Below are 25,958 nucleotides of genomic sequence, written 5' to 3' on the forward strand. Positions count from 1 at the left end.
AGTTGGGTGAATAATTCTCATATGGGACCCTCTTATCATATTTGAGAAAAAAAAACAAAAATTTTGGAAATTTTCAAATTTGAGGAGAGGGTCCCATTTGAAAATTTTTCAGCTCGAATCATCGCAACGACGCGGCGTTAATTGTAATTCAGTATTCAAAAAGATCAACCACGAGTACTTTTCCAAGTAACTCAGAGATATTGAGTGTTTTCCTCAAATTTGAGGAGAGGGTCCCACAAGAGAATTATTAACCTACCTTTTACAATTGCAATGACGTTGAAATACCACGCCCAACGAGCTCAAACATCACTAATTTGATTTTAAAAATTTGTTTACATCATTTTTTGAAGAATCTACTCAAATTAATTTGAGGAACAATTTTGGAGAAATCGAGTTTTGTCATGTGTCGCTGGAAAGCTCCTCAAATTTTCGATCCAAAGACTCCAAACATGGATAATTTCTACAATTTATTTCTGAAAAATTCTCAAAAAACTAAATTTACGAGGGGATTTGCCTATCTTAACAAATATCCCAAATTTCGCATTGATGCCATTTTTCTCATACTTTGAACAATTTTATGCGTAAAACTTGCCTGCACTAAAGTATAAAAATGAATTTAGGATAATCAAGATGAACTCAGAACTGAGATTATTGTGTAACGAGTGTATGTCGTTGATTTGACCATTGCTCAAATACACCAGAAAATGCTTTACTTGGTAATTGTGTTCTTTGAAAACATCAAGCAAAACAATATGTAGATGTTCAGAATTCCCAAAACTGGTCACCGATATATTATAGTATTGGAATGAAAATTTCTATGGTAATGTATTATTTCTGCATTTTGATTCCATCAGTATTTGAATGCACGGTTTGTTCATCTATTATTCTGATTACTGGAATAAATTTTCCATGATAATTGATTACGCTATCGCTGAAGTTACCAATGTTATGATAATGTCACCATTCAAACTAACATTATTTTTTAATTATCATTTTTTATCCGAGGCTGTAATAATTAAAGCTCAAAGTTTTGATGACATCGAATTGTTCAAAAATCTGATTTTTTCAGACTGTTGAAATGAAAATTTCCACGATGAATTGATAACAACAGCCTTAGTCTGCAGTCCAACAGACAAAAAGTAATCAGTTGAGCTAGAGAATTGTTGCGGCACACAAAATTCAGTTGGCTTTTGAAATTTTGATGCAGTGTATACTGTATAGGTACTTTTGGTGGATACTTGATTTTTTCTTATAGCTAGCTTAGGTCTATTCAGAGTTGAGAACGAAAATAATCTCAGTTAGGGAGGGGGGAGGAATTGTCCCAGTTTTCTCCCCTTCGTTCTGCCACTGAATTGTGCCAATAGTTACTGTTTGTGTTTGTTTTACTAGTAATATTCAATTGTGGAATAAGTATTAGTATTATTTGTGCTTTATTACTATGAGTTGTTCATATATTGGTGTAATGAAGAAATCCAAATCCAGCAATGAGCATCAAAACACCTGCACATCATTGGAAATTTGTAATCCAGGTGACAAAGTTCCACAGGAATTATCTAGGTACCTAATAAATCTGAGAACAGATACAGAAATGCGTACAATTCATTCCTTGCATGGAAAACTTGCCAAGGTATTGGGAGAGAAGTGATATTGGAGAATATCTTGATAACATATTTTAAAGATTTGTCAGCAACAATGAAATTTAGTACTCTATGGAGTATATGTATATGTATAATCCATGCTTCACCAGTTCTATTCAAATTAAATCATAATATAGTGGAGAAGTATTTAGTAGGTACTTTACTTTACTGAGAAAATTAGGCAACAAAGTTTTCAAGCACAGATTTTTCTGTAGGTACAGGACAACAGCATTCCATCAAACCATTAAAAAGATTACATCTACCCAATGAACGGAGTTGTTTGAAAACATTTCCTACCAAGTGGCGCTCTAAATTTTTTACAACACTGTAGAAGAGATGGCTGCAGCGGGATTTTATTTCTCCTATAAGTATAACAAACTAGATCATAAATTTGAAATGTGGATTACAAGTTAAGAAGCTAGAAAATAAGTGCGATCCAGCCAAAGATCATTATTGATTCATCTAAATGCTATTTAATGTACCAGACAAATAAACATTTCCAAGCACAGATTTTTCTGTATAGGACCAACAGCCATCCATTAAACCATAACAGATTACATAGATGTAAGTATCTGACAAACGGAGTCGTTTAAAAACATTTCCCACCAAATGACGCTCTAAATCATTTACAACTGTAGAAGAGATGGCTGCAGCAGGATTTTATTTCTCAGATACTTATAACAAGGCAGATCATGTGTTTGAACTGCAGATTACAAGTCAAGAAGCTAGGTAATAAGTGTGATCTGGCCAAAGATTATATTGATTCATCTAAATGCTATTTGATGCATTAGACAAACAAACATTTTCAAGCACAGATTATTCTGTACAGGACAACAGCATTCCATTAAACCATAATGGAATAGATGTATCATGTATCTGATGAATGGAGTCTTTTCAACTGTATAGAAGAAAATGGAGCGCTCAGTACAATACTGGGTCAACTGTATCGTGAAGCAGGCAACAGTAACACATTGTATGTTAACCTACTAGCCCAATTTGGCCAAACGGGGCACCAATGGTGCTTCACATTGCCTGGAATTGGGTACACCATGAAGAATAGATTCAAACATTAAAGTTCAAATAATTAGTGTTAGCCAACTTGTAAGTAAGTTTTTTCTTTATTTTAATTCTCTGTTGCAACTACTACTTTTATACCGCACCATAGTCAATAGTCAAGTGATGAAAGACAAACATCTTCTTGTTTTACTGCTAGGTAGAAACGTCATCAATATCAACCTTCTAGTTATTTATATAGACAGTTACTCATATGCAAAATTCTCCAACTGGTTATGTCGTCAACTCTGTTGATTTCAAACTGTGAACAAATGCATTTTCTTGTGTCTCAGGAATTGATGCATGTACCTATAAACAGTAAACACCTCCAGTACTACCACTAATCCGCCTACTAACAACAAAATACACACACACATTTCCTGATGCATGTGCAGATGCATTTGTTCACAGTTTAAAATCAACAGAGTTAGCGACGTAGGTCACCAGTGGGATAATTTTGCGTATGAGAATGTCTGTATAACTAAAAAGTGGATGGTCATTGAATGTTTCTCAGATACTTGAAGGAACTAGTAATTTGAAAGTAGAAGAATTGGATAGATTATCATGTTCACCAATGGTTGGTATTTTTGTCTGTTTGCTCAATATCTGAATGGGTTACAGATAACCTGGCTTCATTACAAAAATAATGTGAAAGAATATGCGCTGGTGCAGGCTAAAATTAAATTTTTATTTTATTGGATACTACTCAAGAAGGATATTTTGGGTGAGATCATTCGATCAGAATGATTTTCAAGTTTCAACATGGTATCAAAATTAAATAGCTGCATTTAAAACTCAATAAAAGGGCTAGCTGACAATGAGTTGTGCAATTTTTTATGTCCATGCAAGGCAAAAATGTGATAAGTTGGCAACTTTGTTTAGCTACTTTTGGTTTGGAGAATAATATCATTTTTTTGATGAAATGCACTCTATTTCAATGTATTGGGCAAACAAACATTTTCAAGCACAGATTTTTCTGTACAGGACCAACAGAATTCCATTAAACCATAGTGGATTAGATCAAACTTAGATATACCTATCTGACAAACAGAGTAGTTTAAAAACATTTCCCACCATGACCAAATGGCACTCTAAAATCATTTACAACTGTAGAAGAGACAGCTGCAGCAGGATTTTATTTCTCTGATTAACAAACCAGATCATGTGTTTGAACTGCAGATTACAAGTATGTATTGGAGAAACATTTTCAAGCACATATTTTTCTGTACAGGACAACAGCATTCCATTAAACCATAACAGATTAGATGTAGGTATCTGACAAACGGAGTTGTTTAAAAACATTTCCCACCAAATGGCGCTCTGAATCATTTACAACTGTAGAAGAGATGGCTGCAGCAGGATTTTATTTAGACACTTAAGCCAGATCATGTGTTTGAACTGTGGATTACAAGTTGAGAAGCTAGATAATAAGTGAGATCTAGCCAAAGACTATAATTGGTTCATCTAAATGAAACTGAAAACCATTACAATAAAAATTGATTCAGAAGATGGAACAAAACTGCTTTACAGGTTTGGCCAGTAAGTCCTTCTAAAATCTATCACACATGTCAAGATTTGACCAAATTCATTAGAGTATTTTGTTTGATTGCAGAAAGTGATAATGTTTTATGGGATGCCAAGGAGCACCAAAGACTATGATGATTTATGAACTTAGTATGTGTTATCACTTATCAATTTAAGAATTATCTAAATGTTGATAATGATCAATTTAGTCGCAGACCACAGTGCGTTCAGTTTTTAGTTCTCTAGGTACTACAATAAAAAATTGATAAAAAAGCATTCCAATTTTAATGTTTTACTCAAAATAGCTTGAAATTTTGCGTTAAAATCAATTTTAAAGATAATGAATAATAAGTAGGTACATATTTATGAAGTTTGAATTTCTTACTGATTTTTTAGTTCTATAATAATTATGTAAAATGAAGCGCTCTTGTCTTGCATTTTCTATGTGAATTAATGGTATTCTACTATTATATCTAGTATTTGTAAAATCGCCTACTAAAAACACCCATATCATTAGGGAATACTCATATTGGTTTTAGAGCATATTTGGGAAATTATTTTTAGGGAATATTTGAGCGCATATTTAGGGTTCTTCAAGGAAAGAATATCCGAGCCAGAGTTAGGAATGAATTAAAAGTAAGTAGTATACCCCGCGACACCCCGTTGGTGACGGGAAAATTCATTGTGCAAAATTCATAGTGTGAAAATTAATAATGCCAAAAATTAATAGCAGGGAAAATTAAAGCGCAAAATTGATAGTAGGGAAAATGCATAGCGCGAAATTAATAGCACAAAATTTAGCTTTCATTTCAAATGCTTATCTAACACAAAAATTAATCAATTGAGATCATAGTCTCTGCTATAGAGTAAAAATTTTAGCTAAGTACACAGATGTCTTAGTAGGCAAAACTTGAAGCTAAAAAATTGACGTCTGCCATCAAAAATATCACAAAAACAAACACAAATAGCTCCTCAGGTAATCATATCCAATAATCTTGAAAATTCGAGTCAAAGCAGCTATTGCTATTAGGTAAGTAGGTAGGTAGGTAAGTAATTTTTCAAGATCTTTTGGATTTTTTTTTCAATACTTCACACTAAAAAGGAGGGTTGAGTTCAATGACACTCAGAAATTTTTTCAGCTCGGGAAGTGCCTTGGAGAGAAGATATGGGACCTCAAAGAGGAGGCATTTTTGAAGAAATCACGGTTTTTTCGCTCTAGTCCCTGCACAACCTACTTTCGGAAAAATGACCCGGTTCCAAAAGATGGTAGGTACTTAATGCTGTATTCACCCATGCAGGTCATTGCCATCAAAATCTTAGACTAATTTAATGATCCTACCAAGTCCTAAACATTTCGCATTATTTATGCTAAAACATCAAAAGATATGATTTTTAAAACTGGGAATCATTTTTGAAATGTAGTAGTGCCAGTTTTTTAGTCATTATTGCAAATTTCAAAATATTGAGAAAAATAGCCAAAAAGTATACATTTATTTCATACTTAGTTCAAATTTAAAAAAAAAACGAGAAAATTTGATAATTTTTTTGCCTGTTTTTCTCAATATTTCAAAATTTTTGTAATAATGACCAATTAAAATAATTCCCCAGTTTCAGAAGTGACATCTCTCGATATTTTGGCATCATCAATGCAAATATTTCAGGAGAAAATTTTTTCAAAACTCGAATTCAAAAATACATAAAATTTTTCAGACGATTAGTAGAACCCTAAAAATGGTCTTGGATTTTTATGGCGAAGACCTAGGTCGACTCAGAATCTCAAATAACAGCTTCTTAAACAGGACAATTTTTTCCAAAACAGGTTAAAAAACAGCAATGTACTCGTATAGCAGAAAAATCACGATTTTTTCGAAAATACCCCCTCTTTGAGAGCCCATATCTTCCCTCCAGGAGCACCTCCGGAGCTAAATATTTTTTTGAGGGATTTTCAACTCAGCACAAAAATCTCCACTGAATGTGGGTGGCCAAAATCCTCCACATTTTTTTCACGATCCATCCAAAATCCTCGTAATCGAAATTTCAGAAACCAAAGTCAATTTTAGAATTTTTGGTCACTTTCTCAAAAATTCAAAAAGTTTAAAAGAGCTTTCATGGCGAATTTTCAACTTTTTGTAATTCTTTTTTCGATCAAAAGAAATCGATGAATGTAACCAATGAATTTCAATCCTTCCAACCAAATTGACATAGGGCAGATTGGCCCCACTGCCGAAGGTAGTGTATATTTTACTGACCCCTTATATTGAAAATATTGGGAACGTGTGTAAATTATTTAGAAATAGTAGAAATCGTGCATTCTTCTGTACTTTACATACATGACGTCAGGTCGTTGTCCGAACCCCCTTTATTAGAGAGTTCGCGACAAGGACGATAGAATGACAGATTTATGATGTCTTTAGTTAGCGACGTATGTGGCGGCATTCCACCCCCCGTGTCAGGTCAATTAATCAATGATCTCGCGGCTCGCGTCATGATGACATTTATGATCGAAGATAGGGTTTAAAAATATTATTTATTAGCTCTGTACTTGTACATAGCAATTCTCATGAATTACGCATATACCACCACCCTTTAGGGGTTGGATCTCGCTGCCATGTACTCTTTATATTAGCGATTTCTTCAGAGAAATCTTCAGTTGCATTTCTTCAAGGGTACCTGTAGGTTGTTTCCTTATTCATAAGGTAAAGTTGTATTTTCGCAATTACTTGGTTTTGGCAATACGCATTAGCTGGTTCCTTGTCGCCTGTTAATATAACGGATCGTGGATGCGCCCCCAAGGGAGTCCACAATCAAGTGATGGTTATTTGTACCCTCTTCTAGCGAGGTAATTTAAATTGTTTTAATTGTTAGATCGATCCTGTGATCGATAAATAGTAACTTTTTTGGTAGTTCGTTATGTTCCGCGGCATATTCGGATTATGCAAAGTGCTACATGCAGTCTCGTTTAGTTAAGTTCCATCGATGCCTTTAGTATTGGGTAGGCCACCGATAGAGATGGAAAAAAGCGTATAGTGTTCTGTAAGTAGTAATATGTGTATACTATTTAATTATAAGTGTTTTTTGTGTCATTGTACGTCTGACTAAAATGTCTAGTGCAATGACCTTAATTAGATGAATACCTCGTAATATAATCAGGTGCCTAATAGGTATATTATTCGCATGTCCTATTCCACCTGCGAGTGGCATGGATGAAGTTGTAATGCTGGTAAGATTACAGATCTCTTAGCAGGCTTTCTCACAATAGGTAGAGTTAAGTCATTTACATCTCCAAACATCATTCAGTCAAATGCTATGTGAAAACATAATTGCACACGATGTATGTTTATGACAATTTGTAAATAGTGTAAATATATAGTATAAGTAAAACAGCGTTTTTATTTATAATTATAAACATTGAATGTGTATAGTTGAAATGATAGATTACAGCCTTCTGAGCTAGCTGGCAATAGGCAATTATTCCCCACGTAAGGAATAATTCAAAACCTCACTGAGTAGGAAATCAAACATTTCCTTCTCTCCCTTAAGTAATCAATCCGTTTCCGACTATATCAAAATGATGCCCACTTTCGAGTCATTCTGAAGTCTCCGACATGTTTTCAATTTCCTGCAAGAATTTCAAATTGCTCTAAAAAGTTCCATCCAAGCCAAAAATGAACCTAATCTTCCACGAACATGCCACGTCAGAATTTGAACTAAGTTCAAAATAAATACAATTACAATTCTACCTGCACAAATAAATACACAAAAGCAGACCTAAATCACCAACTAATACCTTCACCCCCTCCCCTTTCCTTTATTCACACCTAAGGCGAATAAGAAAAACAAAACAAAAACAAAATTTTTCCCTCCAAAAAAAAGAAAAAAGAGGCACCGAAATTAATTTACAGTTCATAGCGAGCCGAAGAAAACGGTAGCTTTTTAATGGTTTCAACAGTAGTGAAACAAAATTAACCCGGAGTAAATGATTTATAGTTCATATTTCGGCTAAGTTGGTCGACGAAACGTGGCCGGATCGGGGAGACAGGCAGGACCGGAGGCGAAAGAGGTGCGAAAGGCGGCAGCGAAACCCGCTGATAAATTTAAATAAAACTATCTAATAAACAAAGATAAAAGCAATTACGTAACGAGCAAAGAAACTGTACGACTGGTCGAGCCCTAGCCTGAGCTCGAGCCACGAGCAACGAGCAACGAGGACGGTTTTAATAAATTACCTCATTTTTGCGAAATTTTCGAATATAACCTGCGTGTGAAAATAAAGCGAAGAATTTATTCGGTAAATATTGCGCTGGGAGAGTATTATACTATACTACGACGACCAAAGTATAAAGAGAAACAGCTCCGGGAGAGCGGGGGAGGAGGAACGCAGCGTTTGAGCAAATTCCGCCACTCTTATACGACGTCGACCAAGCTAAGTACATATTGTCCCTTTCTGGTACAATTATTCGGTCGCGGTCGTCGCAAAGTAGCCGGGACATTTATACGAACCGAAGGTTTAAGTTATTTTTCAACGTGTGTGGTGGGTTTTTCGTTTATCTGAGTGAGTATTTTATGGTATACCGGGATACCTTACCTACCTTTGGTTCAGCATCCTACAGAAATGGCTTCATTAACGAAGAGATACTGCAACAAGGCAGCAGGGGAGGGGGGAGGGGACGTCTTGGATGAAAAAATATCACTTCGCTATATAGATTGATTCCAATAAAAAATGATCGTTTCGCTTAAAGCTTGCGAGCTTTATTTACTTTTTCAATTGTGTAATCTCGTAAATTGAATACCCACTTCTTTTGCTTTTCTCTCCATCTTTTTTTTTCCTTATTTTATTTTACTCGAGCTGTATACAAATTTGTATGCAGCATTGTGTAAAACAAGCAGATAACGGTAGAGTTACCTCACATCTCTGCTGCTTTGCTCCTTCTCTTCTGTGGTTTTTTTCCTCCAAGTCCCCCTGCGTTGTATGTATTTTGCGATTACAGCGAGTATAACGACTATACGACTGTATTAAACACTACATAGTACCATATAATGCGTGTTTCTGCAGCATAATGTGACAAGTTTTTAATACGTTTGCCTTATTTTGAAACAAAAGGCGAACTACTGGATGCGGAGGTTCTGCATTTTAACCAGCGCCAGCCCCGCCGCCCGCCACCTCCATCGTTTCGTCGTTATCTTTAAAAGCCATTAATAAGCGAACGCGTGAAGGAAGTGGCTACATGTTTGTGGCTTTTGGCTGCAAAAAGGAAGAAGTGAATCTTTTGAATTACGCTTTAATTACGACATGCAAATTTCAATTTTCTTAATATCGCATTTCTCGGCTAATTTTTGTCTCTTTGTTTCACCCCCTTGGCCCTTTTTCACCCTCTTTTTCTGTCTGCCTGTGGCTCGAAATATTATACGTAACGGAAGTTGGAAGTTTTTTTTCCCTCGAACGTGCCAACCAGACAAGGCTGAAGGGAAACGACATTCACGTGCTGGTAAATTTTACGATAACGGCGTACAAAGTTCGCCAGTTGGGTGAAATTTTTACTTTACAATTCCCTGTTTTGCAACCTCTTAAAAAAAAAGGAAAATCAAATGCATTTAATCTGCGGTTGGTGTTATTTAAAATCTGCATAAAATCAATTGACTCGTATTTCTTGAGAATCGAAGTTGTTTTACGCATTGTAAGGTGGCTTTTTTTTTGCTATTTTTCAAACCACAAATTATTTTATTAGGGATTTTTAACGGTGTTGAGTACTGAGGGGGTGAAAATGAAAGGGTTTTTGCAGGTGAAAGCTTTCAAACGACTAAAAATCACTCGATAGCGAATGACGACGTGAATTTTTTCAAACTTCTGTCAGCTTCATTAACAACTTGAAATTATAACCTTCCATGTCCACATAATACGAGTACAGAAGAAACGTAGGAAGGTAGGTAAGTAAGTAATTGAGTAAGTAAGTAAGGTATCCATTAAGCAGTTTCGAAAGCAAAAATGAATTGACAACAGACGAAAAACAAGGGGAAAACAAATTAGGAAGTATAAAAATTAATTAAAATTACGTTCGAAAAGTTACAATTAAAAAAGTTTCAGAAATCAAAAGTAGGTAGCCAACTTTTAACAAAAATCAACGCAAATTATAAATGACGAAATCATCTCGAGGTAGGTATTTATTTTTGTGAACTCGACAACGGTGAAATCATCAATAAATTAGGTTCGCTGGGGTTTGAAAAACTACTGTAATTTTTGGACTTTGAAAATATACATTTTTGAAAGCGTATGAAAAATTACCCTTTGCGATTGGATCAGATAAGATTTGAATTTTTAGTTGAATTTAATTATCGAATTGTTTTTCGTTTTTTTTTCTTCAATTTTTATTGTTACCCACGTACTGAGATAAGCAGTACAATTTTCGAAAGTACTTTGTTCGTTTACTTTGCCAAACATGGGAAAATTTATGAACTTGTATTGTAAGTAGGTACCATACTTAAGTAAGTAAATGAAATGTATTTATCTGGATCGACATAATCAGACTGCTACCGTAACGATTTCGTGTCCTGAAGAAGCGAAAATAGCTTTAGATCTAGCTGTATAAGTATTTGAATAATTTATCAATAATGTGAATCAGGAAGAAATATTGCAATTTTGATAATTTTTCTGTTGAAAAAAAGTATCGGTTCACGATGATTTTCAAGCCTGATTTTCCTACCATCAACCTCAGGTAAATACGCATATAGTTAGTTAGAATGGCTCAACTTTAGGGGGTAAGTCGATTGATTTTAAACTTGGTATGTAGGTGAAGATATTTGAAGATAATGACCCTGAATTTTGTCAATTTTTTTGAGCCTCAAAATCTACTTTGAAAACTTCAAATCAATGTGAAAATGAGTCTAAAATCTGGAAAGAGGCCAATGATTTTTTTTACATTTTTTAGTACATTTTCTACCACTGGAATTTTTTTAGAATTTTTGGAGTGGTGGCCACTACTCTAAGGCCATAAAATTGGAAAAATAAACCCACGTACACTATGAATGAAAATGCCATGTTTGTGTAAAATACTTATGCACTTTTGTGTTTTCCTGTAAATTCATGTATATTTCATGCCTGTTTTGTTAGCTACATAATTATAGTTACTTACCTATCTAGTCGTTAAAACGTGACAGACAGCATGTACCTGTTAAAATCGAGGCGTAAGACGTAAATTTAGCTGATAAATGGCTGATTCGCATAGTTCAGCATGAGGTGTATGCTGCGGATATTGCGAGATTGAAATCTAAGTAATAAGGCGGTTAAAAGGCGAAGTTGGTTGAGGCCATATACTCCATTCATAGACAAAGAAAGTATTTTGAGAGCAATGAGTCGCCTTCAAAATGCTCCAAGCCCTGAAGGCGCTAAGAAACCAATTATTTTGCCAGCTAATCACCATTTGGTGCAGCTGTATGTTCCTCACTCACACCACAAGTTTTTTCATGCAGGTTGCTCATGGTTAATAACGACATTAATAAGGTGAATCGCAGTCATGTAGGAGACTTTTGGAAAGTTTGGTCTCAAGATTACTTGAACCAACTTGTTCACATAAAATGGACAGATGAAAGGCCTAATCTTGAAGTTTGCCAAATTGTACAACTGAGAAAGACAACGAACGAGCTAGGTCGCTGGAGGGCCCTTGGCTAGAATTACAAAGGCGTTTCCCAATAAAGGGCAATTTATAGTCCGTTCCAAATAAGAAGTGCAAACTTTTTTAAGGAGCAAAACATAGGGTTCACACAAACAAGCAAGATTGAGCACTACACTAAACCAACAAAATTGATAACTGGTTTGCTTTTCGTTGCTGCGTTGAGTGGTTTACCTCCCTGTCAGTTCCCCGGAATGTAGGAGACTTTTGGAAAGTTTGGTCTCAAGATTACTTGAACCAACTTTGAAGTTCACGTAAAATGGACAGATGAAAGGCCTCATCTTGAAGTTGGCCCAATTGTCCAACTGAGAAAGACGACAAACGAGCCAGGTTGCTGGAGGGCCCTTGGCTAGAATTACAAAGGCGTTTCCCAATAAAGGGCAATTTATAGTCCGTTCCAAATAAGAAGTGCAAACTTTTTTAAGGAGCAAAACATAGGGTTCACACAAACAAACAAGGTTGAGCACTACACTAAACCAACAAAATTGATAACCAGTTTGCTTTTTGTTGCTGCGTTGAGTGGTTTACCTCCCTGTCAGTTCCCCGGAACATCATGCCTCTTGATGTATTGCGTGGTTGCAGCTTGCACTTCTTATTTGGAACAGACTATAGTGTGTACAGTCAAGGTGCACACTCCCAAGTGAGTCCGAGTTGTGCCTACAACTCACATAGTTACATTGCCAACAACCTGATGTGGTGCTAGAGCAGACTACCTAATGTATATAATATATTTAGTTGAATTACCAATGATGTAGGTACTAATTTTTAATCGATGTAATTATTTTCCAATGTTGTACTTAATTAGTTTTAAAGTAAGTAATTATTATTTTAATTTTGTAAATTTTTAAAAATTTTTTGTAATTCAGATATAAATAGCTTCCATTGGCAGGCGGGAGTTATGTTTTTGTAAAATATGCACTTCTGTTTTCTTGTAAATTCATGTATATTTCATGCCTATTTTGTTAGCTATCGTCACATATCTAGTTGATGTGTTGTATGAGTTGGTAAAACCCAACCATTTCAAGTTGTTTCTGGCTTTCATTGCCACGCCCCTTTTAAATACATTGTAAGGAGGTGAGAATCATCTTCTTTCATCTACCTTCAATACGTATTTGTTCTCTTGATTTTCATTGTGTGGTTTTTTCCTGTACTTTTTTTTTTGTAAATACATATACCTATTCCTTATGTGCTAAGTCGAAGAGTCGCCTTTTATAATTAATCACTCACCCTTTTCGCAAGAAACAGCCAATTTTTTGACATTTCAGTTTTATCAGATTTTTTTAGAATGAGAAGAAAGTTGATTTGTAAACGTCAATTTTTTAAAAACTTTGAAAAATGAGCAATTTCAATCAGGTTTTATAATTTTTTGAAAACTTTTGAAAAAAATGACCAATTTCTGAAATTTTTAATTGCATTTAAATAGACTTCCATCCACTTCCCCCCGGGAAAGGATTTAAACTTTGAAATTTCAACGAATTTGTGACATTTTTGTCGGAATTTCAGAAATTTGAAAAACAAATCTGTGAATTGATTTGAAGGGCTAATTGTGAAAGTCGCCTTAGTCAGCAGTGATTTTTGTACAAATCAATGAAAACGTTGTTGTCCTGCTTCAGTGATAATGTAAAAACTTCATGGTCAAGTATTAAAAAACCATCTTCAACTATCCCAGAATACATTACAATACTCATTTTTCCCTTTAAAATTGATGAAATATGGGAAAAAAATGTTTAAAGTTGTGTGAACAAAAAAATGACTAAGGCGACTTTCACAATTAGCCCTTCATTTCTACGCGTCCACAAACTGGAAATGAAAATGTCAAATTTATACCATTTGAAGTTCAGAGTACACAAAAGTACCCCGCCAGCCCAAATTTCTCGAGCCACAGTGAATTTTTTGATTTTCATCGTGAATTTTTGTAAAAATCAAAATATTTAGAACAAAAGTACGAAAAAAAATCAAAATTACATCAAATTAAACTACAAGAAGGAAGCTGAAATTTGGGATGTATCCTATTTATAAAAACCAAAATCGATTGGAAACGATTTGAAAGGTTTTGAGCTGTTCTAGAGTTTCCAGAAGATGTTTTGAACCTGAAAAATGAATATCTATTTTCCATAAAATTCTATTCACTAAAATTAGAAAACTAAAATTCATTAATTCAATTCCTTAAATTCCACATGCTAGGTAAGTAAAGTGGAGCCGGTTTCTGAACATCGCATGGTAGTGGCGTAATCACCGGGGGGGGGGCTGTTTGGGTACAAACCCCCCTCCTAGAAACCCTTCAAAAATGAATACATACTTCGCTCGCAACGACCGCGCCATCGCGTAAAAATACACTTTTTTTGTATGATATCTTGTCACGCCCCCCCCCACAGAAGGACCTCAGAAGGGGTGTTAAGTTACGCTACTGTTGCATGGTGCTATAGGTAGATAGTGACTCACTTGCATGACCGACTACACACAAGCTAAATCATAGCAGAATTATGGTTTTGAAGGGGCAGAAACCGATTTTGGAAAAAAAAATGTTTGTAATCGGTCAAGTGAATCGTTGAGAAGTACAAATCGGGTCAATTACACGTGCTCATAGTCACTTAGATTGTCTTTAATGCCACTTTTTTGGATATCTGGCGAACTGGTTATATGCAAATTTATTAACTTATATCGCTTGAACAGGTAAACAATTAAATGTAGATTTTTAAAAAGATGAACAGATTTTTATGGGTTGTTCGTTGTAGAAGTCTTTTCAAATTTTGACACCTGTGGGTAATTTATTTGATTGTGTTGAAAGCAGCCATTTTATAAACGGATGGACTAATACGTACTATATAGGTATGTAGGTACATACCTACATATATTGGCCGATACTAATAATTTCTTAAAGCATTCAAAACGTTTAATCGCTGAATAACATGATCATGAAATGAGTTCAGATTTTAAAATTTGTGAGTATATAGGTATGCGCATAATGTTCACTTCCTCCGTCAAACTAAAAAAAGAAAAATACGTTCCCAACATTTTATTTTTATAAATGACAAAAATTAATTGGACGTGAACAAAGTAAAGAAACGTAAGTAATGTAATCGTTGCTCTATTTGATTATCAAATAAAGTTATAAGTAGGTACGTAGTAGGTACTCATCTTAATTTGTATTTTATGTAAATTTTCAGTTTCGAGAAAAAGTGAATTTGAAAATACAAAGTATACCGACACAAAGAAACGGTAGATTCAATTAATGAAAGTACATAGGTACCTAGGTACCTAAGTGTAGTTGTTCAGGTTAAAATGTTCCGTAGATTGTACCCAATATTATTTCAGTAAAGTTGTACTTAGGTACCTATCAATAATGCTGGAAAATTTTTGGTTGTTTTGTTTTTTGCTCGCGATTGTTCCCGGTAAGTATGTATATTGCAATGTAAATATTCTCATAAAACGAAGCACGAAATTTTTCAGTCAAAATAGCATCAATTATTCGTTTTTTGTTAGGTGATAGTCGATTGCAACCGGGTTTGTTACGAGAATACGGCAATGTTTTCAATAACCTCTCGAATCTAGCGTTGTTGCCACATTTAATGGAAACACCAGAATGTATTCGCGATTGCCAGATATATCAACAAGCTTTTCTACAAAATCAGATGTGGGCTGCCAAAAGTGAGTTGTAGACTTTTTTAGATGTGTATAAGACACGTACAGGGTCCCCAATAATATTCGGCATAGTTGGCTAGAATTTTTGTGGGTTGGCAGCATTGAATCAATGTCTCTTCGATACAGCTCAGCGCTGCCAACCCACGAAAATTCTCACCAACTATGCCTGGGATATTATTGGGGACCCTGTAAATGTAACATGTAGGGATTATAAGGCTGTTATTTTTTTTTATTTTTTTTATTTTTTGGGTGTTTATAATTACAAGGTTATTACACCCGTAAGGGGGGGGGGTTAAATTTGGTTTGTGAGGTTGATGTTTTTTATTAGGGAGATGAATTTTTGAATTTCTGAGGGTTCGTCAGGTATTGTAGGTGGGTTTTCTTTCATCTGTAGTATAAGTCTGTTTTGTTTTAGTTGGGGACAATTGAAAAGTATGTGTTGGATGGATATGGGTTCGTTTCTGCAAAATTGGCATGAGGGTTTTGGTTCTTTTTGGTATAAGTGATTATGAGTAATTTTTGTGTGGCCTATTCTTAGTCTAGTACCTAATAAGGATTTCTTCTTTTCTGTTCAGGTGGCCTAGATTTTTCCAGGGGAGGGTAGTTTTTTTATGTTGGAAGAGTTTGTTTGAAGTTTGTTGTGACCAAAAGTTCTGCCAGTTAGTAAATGTGTTGTGAGTGATTAGAGATTTAATGTCATCAGGAGTGAGAGAGGTAAGAGGGGAGGAGGCAGCGGCTGTTTTTGCTAATCTATCAACAGTTTCATTTCCAGTGATACCTATGTGGCTGGGAACATACATGAAGCTAATTGAGTAATCATAATATTGGAGGTTAAAAAGGGACTTATGTATGTCTTGGACTATGGGATGGTCAGAAAAAATGTTTTGAATGGATAGCAGTGAACTTAGTGAGTCGCTTTGGATTAAGAATTTTTTATTTTCTGATTGAATGGAAATTATATCTATTAGGCAATGTTTTATGGCAGTGAGTTCAGCAGTAAAAATTGAGGGACAGTTGTGAATTTTGAAACTGAGAACTTTGTCATTAATTGAGTAAGCATAACCAGTATGAATGTTAGAAATTTTTGAACCATCTGTGAAGCATAAGTTATATTCAGTATAGTTTGATTTCAGTTCTAAGTAATGACTCTTGATTAATAATGGGGAGTGATCATGTTTTGGGTAGTTTCTTAAGTAAAATTCCATCTGTATAGGTTTGAGAGACTAAGGGGGATAAGATATTGGTTTATGTATTAGGTTTTTTAGGTCAATTTGTAGGTTGTTCATATTTTTGATAAATTCTGGGATTGGACCTGAAGTATGGAGGAAATGCTGAGAGCTGTAGACATTGAGTGACCTTTGAAGAGGGTGAGATGGATTATTTGCAACAGTTGTTAAGAATTTGTTTGTCATGAGAATTTTCCTAAAATCAGGAGGAAGCTCTGCAGCTTCACAATAAATGCTATCAATTGGAGACGAATAGAGAGCACCTATGCAGATGTGCAAGGAGGAATTTTGAACAGTTTTGAGAATGTTAGTAGTTTTATTTGACAGGTTTGTAAAGCATGGACTTCCATATTCAATTTTATTACGTATCAGAGCTTTGTACAAGTGAAGTAATAGTTGGCGTGATGGGTTATACTTTGGATTTTTAACAATTTTTCGTAAAGTTAGACGTTTGTTAAGTTGAACTTTTATGTTGAGAAAATGAGGTGTCCAAGTAAGTTTTTTATCAAAAGTAAGTCCAAGGAATTTGGTAGTTGGTTTAAAAACTAAAGGATGTCCTTTGAATTCAAGGATAGGTTCTGGGTAGGTTTTATTTCTCTTGGTAAAAAGTATACAGTGAGTTTTAGATTCAGAAAATGTTAGTCCATTTGTTTCAGCCCATTTTTCGATACTATTTAGAGTTTTTTGGATAATTTCTGAGGCTAGTTTGATGTTATTTGAACGTATTGAAATGTTTATATCATCTGCAAAAATTCTTAAGGAAAGAGGTTGAGGATTAATACTACAGATATCATCAATTAGGAGTATAAATAGTATGGTGCTAAGCACAGAGCCTTGAGGGACTCCATTTTCAATATCAAAAAGTTCAGAGTACTTATGTATTTTCAATTCTGACTCGATCTAAAGGTACGATTTGATAAAAAGTTTTGAATAAAGTAAGCTAAATGCCCTCGAATCCCTATAGAATGTATTTTTTGAAGTATTTTGTCTCTCCATGCTTTGTCAAAAGCTTTTTCAAGATCAAAGAAGACTGAGAGTACAAATTCTTTATTTTGAAAGGCAGTATTGATTTCCTGTGTAAGACTAAAAAGATGGTCCAGAGTAGATCTTTTTTTCCGAAAGCCACTTTGAAAAGAACTGAGGGAATTTGTAGAGTCAATATACCAAGTAAGACGTTTCATAACCATTTTTTCTAGAATTTTACATGGGACAGAAGTTAAGGAAATAGGCCTGTAACTGGAGGGAAGGTGAATTCTTTTTTGTACTTATCTCTCTATGGTACCCATATGTTTTATTTAAATGCGCAGTGTTCGACACCAATGGCAGACTACCAGCAGGAATATTGAAAGGCAACATGCATCAATTGGGAGATTTGAAGCAATGTGTGTCCACTTCATCTGAATCAGCAAACATAGAAGGAAAATTTTGTTTCATTAAAATTTACATAAAACCAATGGAAAACAACACATTTATGAAAGAAATTTGGAAAAATGCCTATACTGTAATAATGTTTACGTCTAAGCCTTATGAGGTAAAAATTATGCTAAAATAAATACCATGGTATGTGACTTGATGATTTTTTTTTCTCAAAATTTTTCCAATTCCAGAAAAATGTTGCTCCTTTTAATGATGTAATTCTATCAACATTTTGTGTTCCTTCTTCTTGCACTGCTCGTGAATTGATGGTGGCATCGAGGAAAGCTTTATCAATTTTTAATCATAGCACGTTCGGTTTAGAAGTTCATGTGGATGATTTGAGCGAAGAGCATTGTGTTATTAAAGAAGAATATTATAGGAACAAAATTCCATTGGAGTATTCTGCTAAGTAATTTTTTTATGAATACCTATGTATGTACTTACACATTTGGAACTACCTATCACCTATTTAGGTAACTAACTAAGTGTTTTCATTGATTTCAGAATTTTTATAGTTTTTATGACTATTTTTGTATGTTGTGTCACTGTTATTGATGTGTTTTTCTTGCAAAATGTTCAAATGAATGGTAATTCAAGTAAGAATTTCTTTTTTCATAAACTCTGATTTGCATTGAACAGACATGAATTATTTTTTGTGTTTTTATCCAACTGTCAGTCATTTGTTATAAATACTTGCTAATTATTTATTCATATTTTTATTTTTTTGGAGTACTAGCATTTTGCAAATCGTTCTCATTACAACAAAACTGGAATAGTCTAACAAAGGTTGAAAATGATTGTGATTCCGTTGGTTGCTTAAATGGCATAAGATGCATAATATACTACTTAGTGTTCATGTTGCATTTCTCGGTGAAATTCTTAATTTTTTCCGTCGATCAATCGGATGTTACTCAAGTAATAAAAAAATTTGTGACATTTATTTATTCATTTTCAAAATATCTTTGTGGTTAATTTGCTTACAAAACCGTCTTTATTGCATACAAAAAGTGATGCTTATAAATTCGTTTGGTAACTTCAGAGAAGAAACACCTTTCTCAATTCAATTCTGCTTTCTCTTCCCTCATCTTTGATACACAATACCTACCTACTTGATTATACAGAGTGCACAGAAATATCGAGTAGGTATCTCTAAGGCTGGTCACACACTGAATAACAATAATGATAGCACATGATTGGTCAATGGATTGGAGTGATAACACTCCACCAATCATATGCATCTATTTCACATTGCCAGCCTGTATTTCAACAAAAAATTTTTTTGGGGCACTCGATACTTCTGCGCACCCTGTACATTATCTATGTACAAGTACGTTATGCCTACTTATGTATATGCATGGTGTTTTACAGCTTCTACGATATCCCATTCTTACTTCATTGGTGAAAAATGCACCTTTTGTTTTGGACGCGTTGATTTTTTCATCTGGAATTTGTCTTTCCCACAAAATAGCGAAATTTTCAACAGAGAATAATACAAGAGCAATATGGAAATTGATGTTCTTCAAGTATATTAGGCAAGTAAAGCAGTATTTGACACAAGTCCTTTTTTATTTTAAAAATTAAAATAGTCATCCCATTTAGGAAAGATTTTATGTTTTTAAATACTTGTACATACTTTTAAATTAAATTTTTTTGCAGGTTCCTAATGTTCTGGGTTGTTTTTCTTTCTATCCGATCGACAGCAGTTAGCAAAAGTAAAGTATTTCTACTCTATACTCCAAAAACGAGAAATCCCAATATTTGGAGCATCATATTTTGCTATGAAAATTTTTACGGTTTGGCAAATATGGTAATGATTTTGTTGAAAGTTGAAACTGGTAACCTCATGAAACTTTTCGTACTTAACATCACCTAATTGAAACGGATGTTCGTTTTTCAGTATTTTGCACCAGCTCACACGTTTTACACAGATACTCAACTTGCTTTTATCGGCTGTCTTACATTAATTCTTGCAAGACGTTGTGAGAACAAAATGAAAATATTTTTTTCCATAGCTTTCGGTTCATTGATTTTTAGATCATTATTTTTGTATTTCTATTCCGAAATACCACCTTATATGATATTTGGACTGTCGTAAGTATACAATGTATTAAATAGGTACCTGACTACCTATCTCGTCAAAAAATGTGTGTATGTGCGTGTGTTTTCTTAACAACAATTTATTATTTGATTGAAGTTCGAACCACTTCTTGAATATGATGAGCTTCATGTATGGGACTCCATTCAGTAGGCTGCCGTTTTACATGAGTGGAATGGCATTGGGATATTACACCGGAAAAAATCCAAACCAAAATCCAGCCATTTCCTCGGTAACTTTTCTTATGTACTTAATTGGTATTTATATTTTGGATAAAATTAGTGAGTAGGTGGGTATGGTAGATACCTGTATAGATAGGTAACATTTTTTCTTACAATTGCATGGATACAACAAAAGTTGTTTAAAATGAAAAAATTGGCTATTTGTTTCAGTTTTACCAGAAAATTGGATGGTATCCTGTATTATTTTGTGTATGTATCGTATTGTACTCTCATTGTGAAAATATAGATCTTCAATACGAATACAATAGCTTCGATGGAGCAGTTGTCAGCTTCATTAACTCATTGTTCTCAATGATTTTTCTAATATGGGTGGTATGGTATTGTGAAATGTTTAAAAAGTGTAAGTATATTGATTTATAACTCAAATTCAATAGGTAGATAATACCTTTCCGAAAAGTTGAACTATCATTCTATAATAATAGGTACATACCTATAACTGTTTTCTTGCTCATTGTTATAGCTTCCAAAGTGTACAGATTTCTTGCAGATCCAAAATTTGTCATATTGAATCGTCTGACTCCGTATTTCAGCGCTTTACACTTATTTGTTTTATATGTATGCATAGTGGAATCCAAATTCTCTTTTGAATTCAAATTGGTAAGTCGATATTGCATTTTTTTTTTGAGATGTGTGTATCCGAGGAGGTACCTAATCAGGGATGACAACCAAAATGAAAAAAAAAATATTGGTTATTTTTTTCAAAATTATTGACAATGGTTATGGTTAAGGGTTATGGTTATGACCCAAAAAAATAAAGGTTACTTTTTTTTTTCATTTATCAGAAATTAATTGCATTTCAATGTCGAAAAAGTGCGCCTGCGGCCAAACAAACAAAAAAAGCACAATTTCACAGCCATTTTTCGAGTTTGAAGGAAATTTTAGACAAATTGAGCCCTTTTCTTCTCAAAAATCATAATAAATGTCATAATTTACACAAACAAGCCATCAGCTATTCGCTGAGTGCAAGAGAGTTTTTGCATTTACCTATTGCTTATTGGGTGATCTAATGCTCTATGCTTTTGAATATTTCTTCAACAAATCTTGATGGTATGATCAATATAATCTCACCTCAGACATTTACCATCAACTTGAGAATTGATTTTTCTGAATTTACCGTTTCAATTCTTATATAGATTCTTGGAAAGATGCCCGATTTCCATAAAATTTTGGACGACTTTTATATCAATATTATGAACAATAAAATTTAGAATTTAATTCGGAATTTAGAAACAAACATAACTATAGCCAATTATTTTTGCATATTGCTTAGCATTTTAAAAATCTACTCGCTGATTGGCTTATAGCTGAAATACTACTCACTGATTGGATAATGTATTATTGTTTGAAAACATGGTTACAATAGAGTTTTTTCACACTTCACGCAAAAACTTCAAAAATGAGGTTTTTACTCAAAAAAATAACCGTTATGTATTTAACCAGAACAAAAAAATAAATCGGCCAAGGTTATGGTTAAAAAATTTCAAATCAATAATTTTGGTTATGGTTATAGTTACAGTTACAGTTTTTGCCACATTTTAGCTTTAGCAGTTAAAATTCATTTCGGTTAAAAATTTTGGTTATGGTTACCATCCCTGTCGTCGTCGTGGTTCCTTGTCCTTTACAGGACATTGGAAATCACATTTTTGTGGTACCCTAACAGGGTAAGGCGAATGCCTATTGCCACTGCGATTATTCTGGGGAATCGATGTTGTTTTGAGCTTCCACTAGTAGTTTCCCGTTGCTTTCTAGTGACATCTACACAAGCACCTTGGAGCTAGCCGGGTAGTTTAGAGACCCTGAGCTCCTCAGTGTTGACCTCTATAGACGCTCGAACCAGTTTCAGCTTTTTGATTCTGCTAACAGATGGCGTGCATTATCTGTTAGCTCGGCTAAACTGGTACCTAACTTGTAATTATTACTGATTGTCTTTTGATGTAGCCCATCTACCTTGAATCTGTATGTAGTAAGGTACTTGTGGTTATTAACGCACATGTTTGGAGAATGTCTCTAATACCTCCCCACCACACCCCACGGTCAAAGTAAGTGTTGGAAATGGTAGTCGTATGTGTCTACTACCATTCCATGGCCATGAGTGGGGGGGGGGGGGTCTCACAGGGTCTGGCAATAATGATATATCCGCAAAGTACACATTGGCAGTGTTACCCGACCTAGTAGGGTAATAACGCCATGTCATTTCTTATGCAAAAAACTCATTGAGTAAAAACCTATTTTTCAGGACAAATCAACAACTGTTTTGTGTTTGGGACCTTGAAAATTAAGTTGACAAAAAAATTGCAACAATTGAATAATAAAAGTGCATAATGGTTTTAATTTAGTTTTTTTCTGTAAATTTTTGTATTTTTTTTCAACTTTTTTCACAGAACACATTTTTAGGCTCCAAAACACAAAGCAGAAGTTACTGCTCGGTAATTTAGTTGGAAAATTGAGTTATTCCAATGAGATTTTGCTCATATTCATTGAAAATTGTCTCATAAACCTGTAATTTTCTTGCATTGGTGTATTCACCCTCTCACTTTTTTATTTAGCAATTTTGAAAAAAACATCAATTTTCTATAAGTTTTTGTGTCATGAATACAGGTCTGACAAAAAATGTAATTACAGTAGACTTCCGCTTATCCGGCTTCCGCTTATCCGGACAGCCGTATTATCCGGACGAAAAAAAGTTCTCCTTATTATCCGGACTTTTCGATTATCCGGACAAAATCCGTGTTATCCGGACAAGCATACACGAATTTCTTACAAGTATATAGTAAAAAAATTTTATAATCTTTGTTTTTTATTTATTTTTCTCTATTTTTTGAAGAAATAAAATCTATCCCTCGCACTTTTTATTCAAAATTGCAAAATACACCATCATCATAAAAAAAACAGTCATTTTCTACCAAAAATTCAACCAAAAAACATCAATCCGTATTATCCGGATTTTTTCTTATCCGGACAACCAAATTCCCCAGTTAGTCCGGATAATCGGAAGTCTACTGTATATGGTTTGAAAGCTGGTGAAATGTGCTTTCCAACGATATGTAACAACTTGTATTTAGCATTACTTGAGAATCCTTTTTTCAAATTAAAGTGAAACAGTTACATTATTCCAAGATACGAGTAATATTAGGGGGTGAAAAACTGAGACGGAATTTTCTTTTTTTTTGTACACCCTGTATAAACGAACATATTGTGATGCAATTTGGCCAGGCAACTATTTTCATCATTAGGAACAAGTAACCTGTGCTGCTTGATGGATACCTCATGTCCTAACATGATTTTTGGGTGACTGGCGTGGTTACCCACACTGGCGGTAATATCCGCAGGTACCTCTACCTACCATGTATTTTCTCATGAAATGGAAATTTGAATAATTTTTTTGTTATTTATTTTACAGAACGAAGTACTTGGATTGGATTACTTATTATTGACTATTTTAGTGTGCGGTTACATCGTCTTATTCATCGATTTACCATTGAAAAATATGTGGAAGTATCTCACAAAGAAAGGTCAGTAGTGTGGTACCTGCTAGAATAAATTCTTAATTTTACACGCAGTGTCTTAACTTGACATGACAAATTTACATCTTGTTGCAGATGTTGCATTAACCAGAAGTAAATGCGAATGAAAGAACATTGTAAATCGTTGCAATAACCCGTTCAGGAGTCAAGATTCAATCATCAACGGAATCACAAAAATGATTTGATTTAAATTTAAAATAATTTTATTTAAGGGTATTCTTTACCTCTGCAAAAATATTCAAAATATGAAGGCCAATTTGTGTGTTATCTTCATCGTTTGTTCATTAAGACTGTGTGTAATCGAGTGAACGAATTTAGTCATACTCATGTTCCGCAACCTGCTCCCATCAGACCTTTGGGCAGAGATTTCTCCATGGATTTTCAAAATTCTTTCAATTTTTTTCACCAATGCTAATACTTTATCATTGAAAGCGAGGGTAGGTAGCCATATTTTCTAATTTAGCTTTTCCGACGGAGATCTGAGCATCAATAGTACCTCCATTCAATTCCCAATGACGGCCACAAAATCACATAAATCAAAAATATATCGACATACCCTCGCTTTTGAATGTTTTCTGAGTAAAATAAACCAAACCCCACAAAAATCTGTCCAATAGTTTTCGCACAATCCCTGACCAAAGTACGTAGTTTTTATCAAAAATCGGTACTGATAACAGGGGTAAAGAATAGCCTTAACCTACCTATGGAAAACAATGATATGGAGGAAATTATATAGGTGATCTTAAAATATGTGTACATTTTCAAAATTGCTCAAAACTGTTTGAAACTGTTTTTCATCGATTTTACAAATCGAAAGTAGAGAACACCCCAAATTTCAGCTTTCCAAGTCAATTTGGTGTTCAATTTTTTTTTGCATTCTTGGGCTTCTGATTTTCAAAAATCCACCAAATGAGGCCCTGAAATTTTATGTGGTAATGTACATATACCTACTTTTGCATGCTCTTCTGACTTGGCTCTAACCGGTTCAAAATTGTTGATGTTGAAATTAATTTTACTTGATTTTATTTTAGTTGTGGTAAATTTTCACAGCCTCTTTCATGACTTCAGAACAAAGTTACAGAGTGATGATAAATGAAACAAAAACAGCATTTTTAAAACTACATTTATATGCAAAAATATTTTCATTAAATTTCTTCATCATTTCCTCGCTATAGTTACTTTTTAGATTCGCATTGGAATAAATTCGACCATCTTTCACCTCCGCATCGATGATTCTACGTGTAAAATGCGCTCGCAAAAAGCATCTGCCATAAATAAAAAGACATAACACGAAAACCCGCAAAAAGTTTATACCAATTGTAAAATCGTAGCTAGTTCTCGGGGTCGTAAACTTATGGACAGTTCCGGTTTCGGTTGACCGAGCACGTGGTCGAATCCGTCGCTGACCCGGTGTAAATTCTACATCTTAGTAACGCTAACTTAACTGACATCTTGTCCGTTATGCTGATACTTTTATATATTTCGCGACCCACGAGAAGACGACTACCTATATTACAGAAGAAGAAGAAAAAACCAATATCACAGAATGGAAACGAGAACTTATACTATAGCAACGCTCTGGTCTTCAAAAACCGCAACGAATTCAGATGTCAATTCTGTGTAAAAACTTTTTCAACTATCGTATACTTATTGCTCGTCGTGCATCTTCACCTTGGAAATTTCAACCAGAAATAAATCAGCTTCTAGTATAACAATAGCCTTAAAGTCTGACGTTTACGTCGAGCACCACTTGTTGAAGAAATACCCTTTTTCTTTGCTTATTGTATTTTTTCAAAGACGCCAAATCAAAACACAAGGGGTAAAATTTTTACAACCGCCATTAAATTTTTCTCGACAATTTACGAAATTAAAAAGCTTTTAAATAATTTCCCGTACCACGACTCGATACATTTTAGTAGAAGAAATTCTTTGTAC

At 34.3% G+C, this 25,958-nt stretch overlaps 2 protein-coding genes across 5 annotated transcripts in view; one reads left to right on the plus strand and one right to left on the minus strand.

The window, feature by feature from the left end:
* Positions 1-25,958, minus strand: part of LOC135841264 (nephrin-like) — a 1,354,679-nt gene that overhangs the window by 73,632 nt on the left and 1,255,089 nt on the right. The gene's annotated exons all lie outside the window — the stretch shown is intronic.
* Positions 14,958-25,181, plus strand: LOC135840173 (uncharacterized). Of its 3 annotated transcripts, none has more exons than XM_065356563.1 (14): positions 14,958-15,270; positions 15,362-15,526; positions 18,054-18,277; positions 18,354-18,571; positions 18,667-18,758; positions 18,899-19,077; positions 19,531-19,694; positions 19,819-19,969; positions 20,060-20,253; positions 20,357-20,489; positions 20,650-20,839; positions 20,960-21,096; positions 23,900-24,011; positions 24,099-25,181. In XM_065356563.1, the coding sequence occupies exons 1-14, from the start codon at positions 15,222-15,224 to the stop codon at positions 24,128-24,130; spliced, it is 2,040 nt and encodes a 679-aa protein (XP_065212635.1). In that variant the 5' UTR covers positions 14,958-15,221; the 3' UTR covers positions 24,131-25,181. The 3 variants fall into 3 exon arrangements, with proteins under 3 accessions (XP_065212635.1, XP_065212637.1, XP_065212634.1); XM_065356565.1 differs by having other exon boundaries at positions 18,667-18,749; positions 18,893-19,077; XM_065356562.1 differs by having other exon boundaries at positions 14,959-15,270; positions 18,893-19,077.

The sequence above is a fragment of the Planococcus citri genome, chromosome 3 (genome assembly GCF_950023065.1).
Source record: "Planococcus citri chromosome 3, ihPlaCitr1.1, whole genome shotgun sequence".
NCBI lineage: Eukaryota > Metazoa > Arthropoda > Insecta > Hemiptera > Pseudococcidae > Planococcus > Planococcus citri.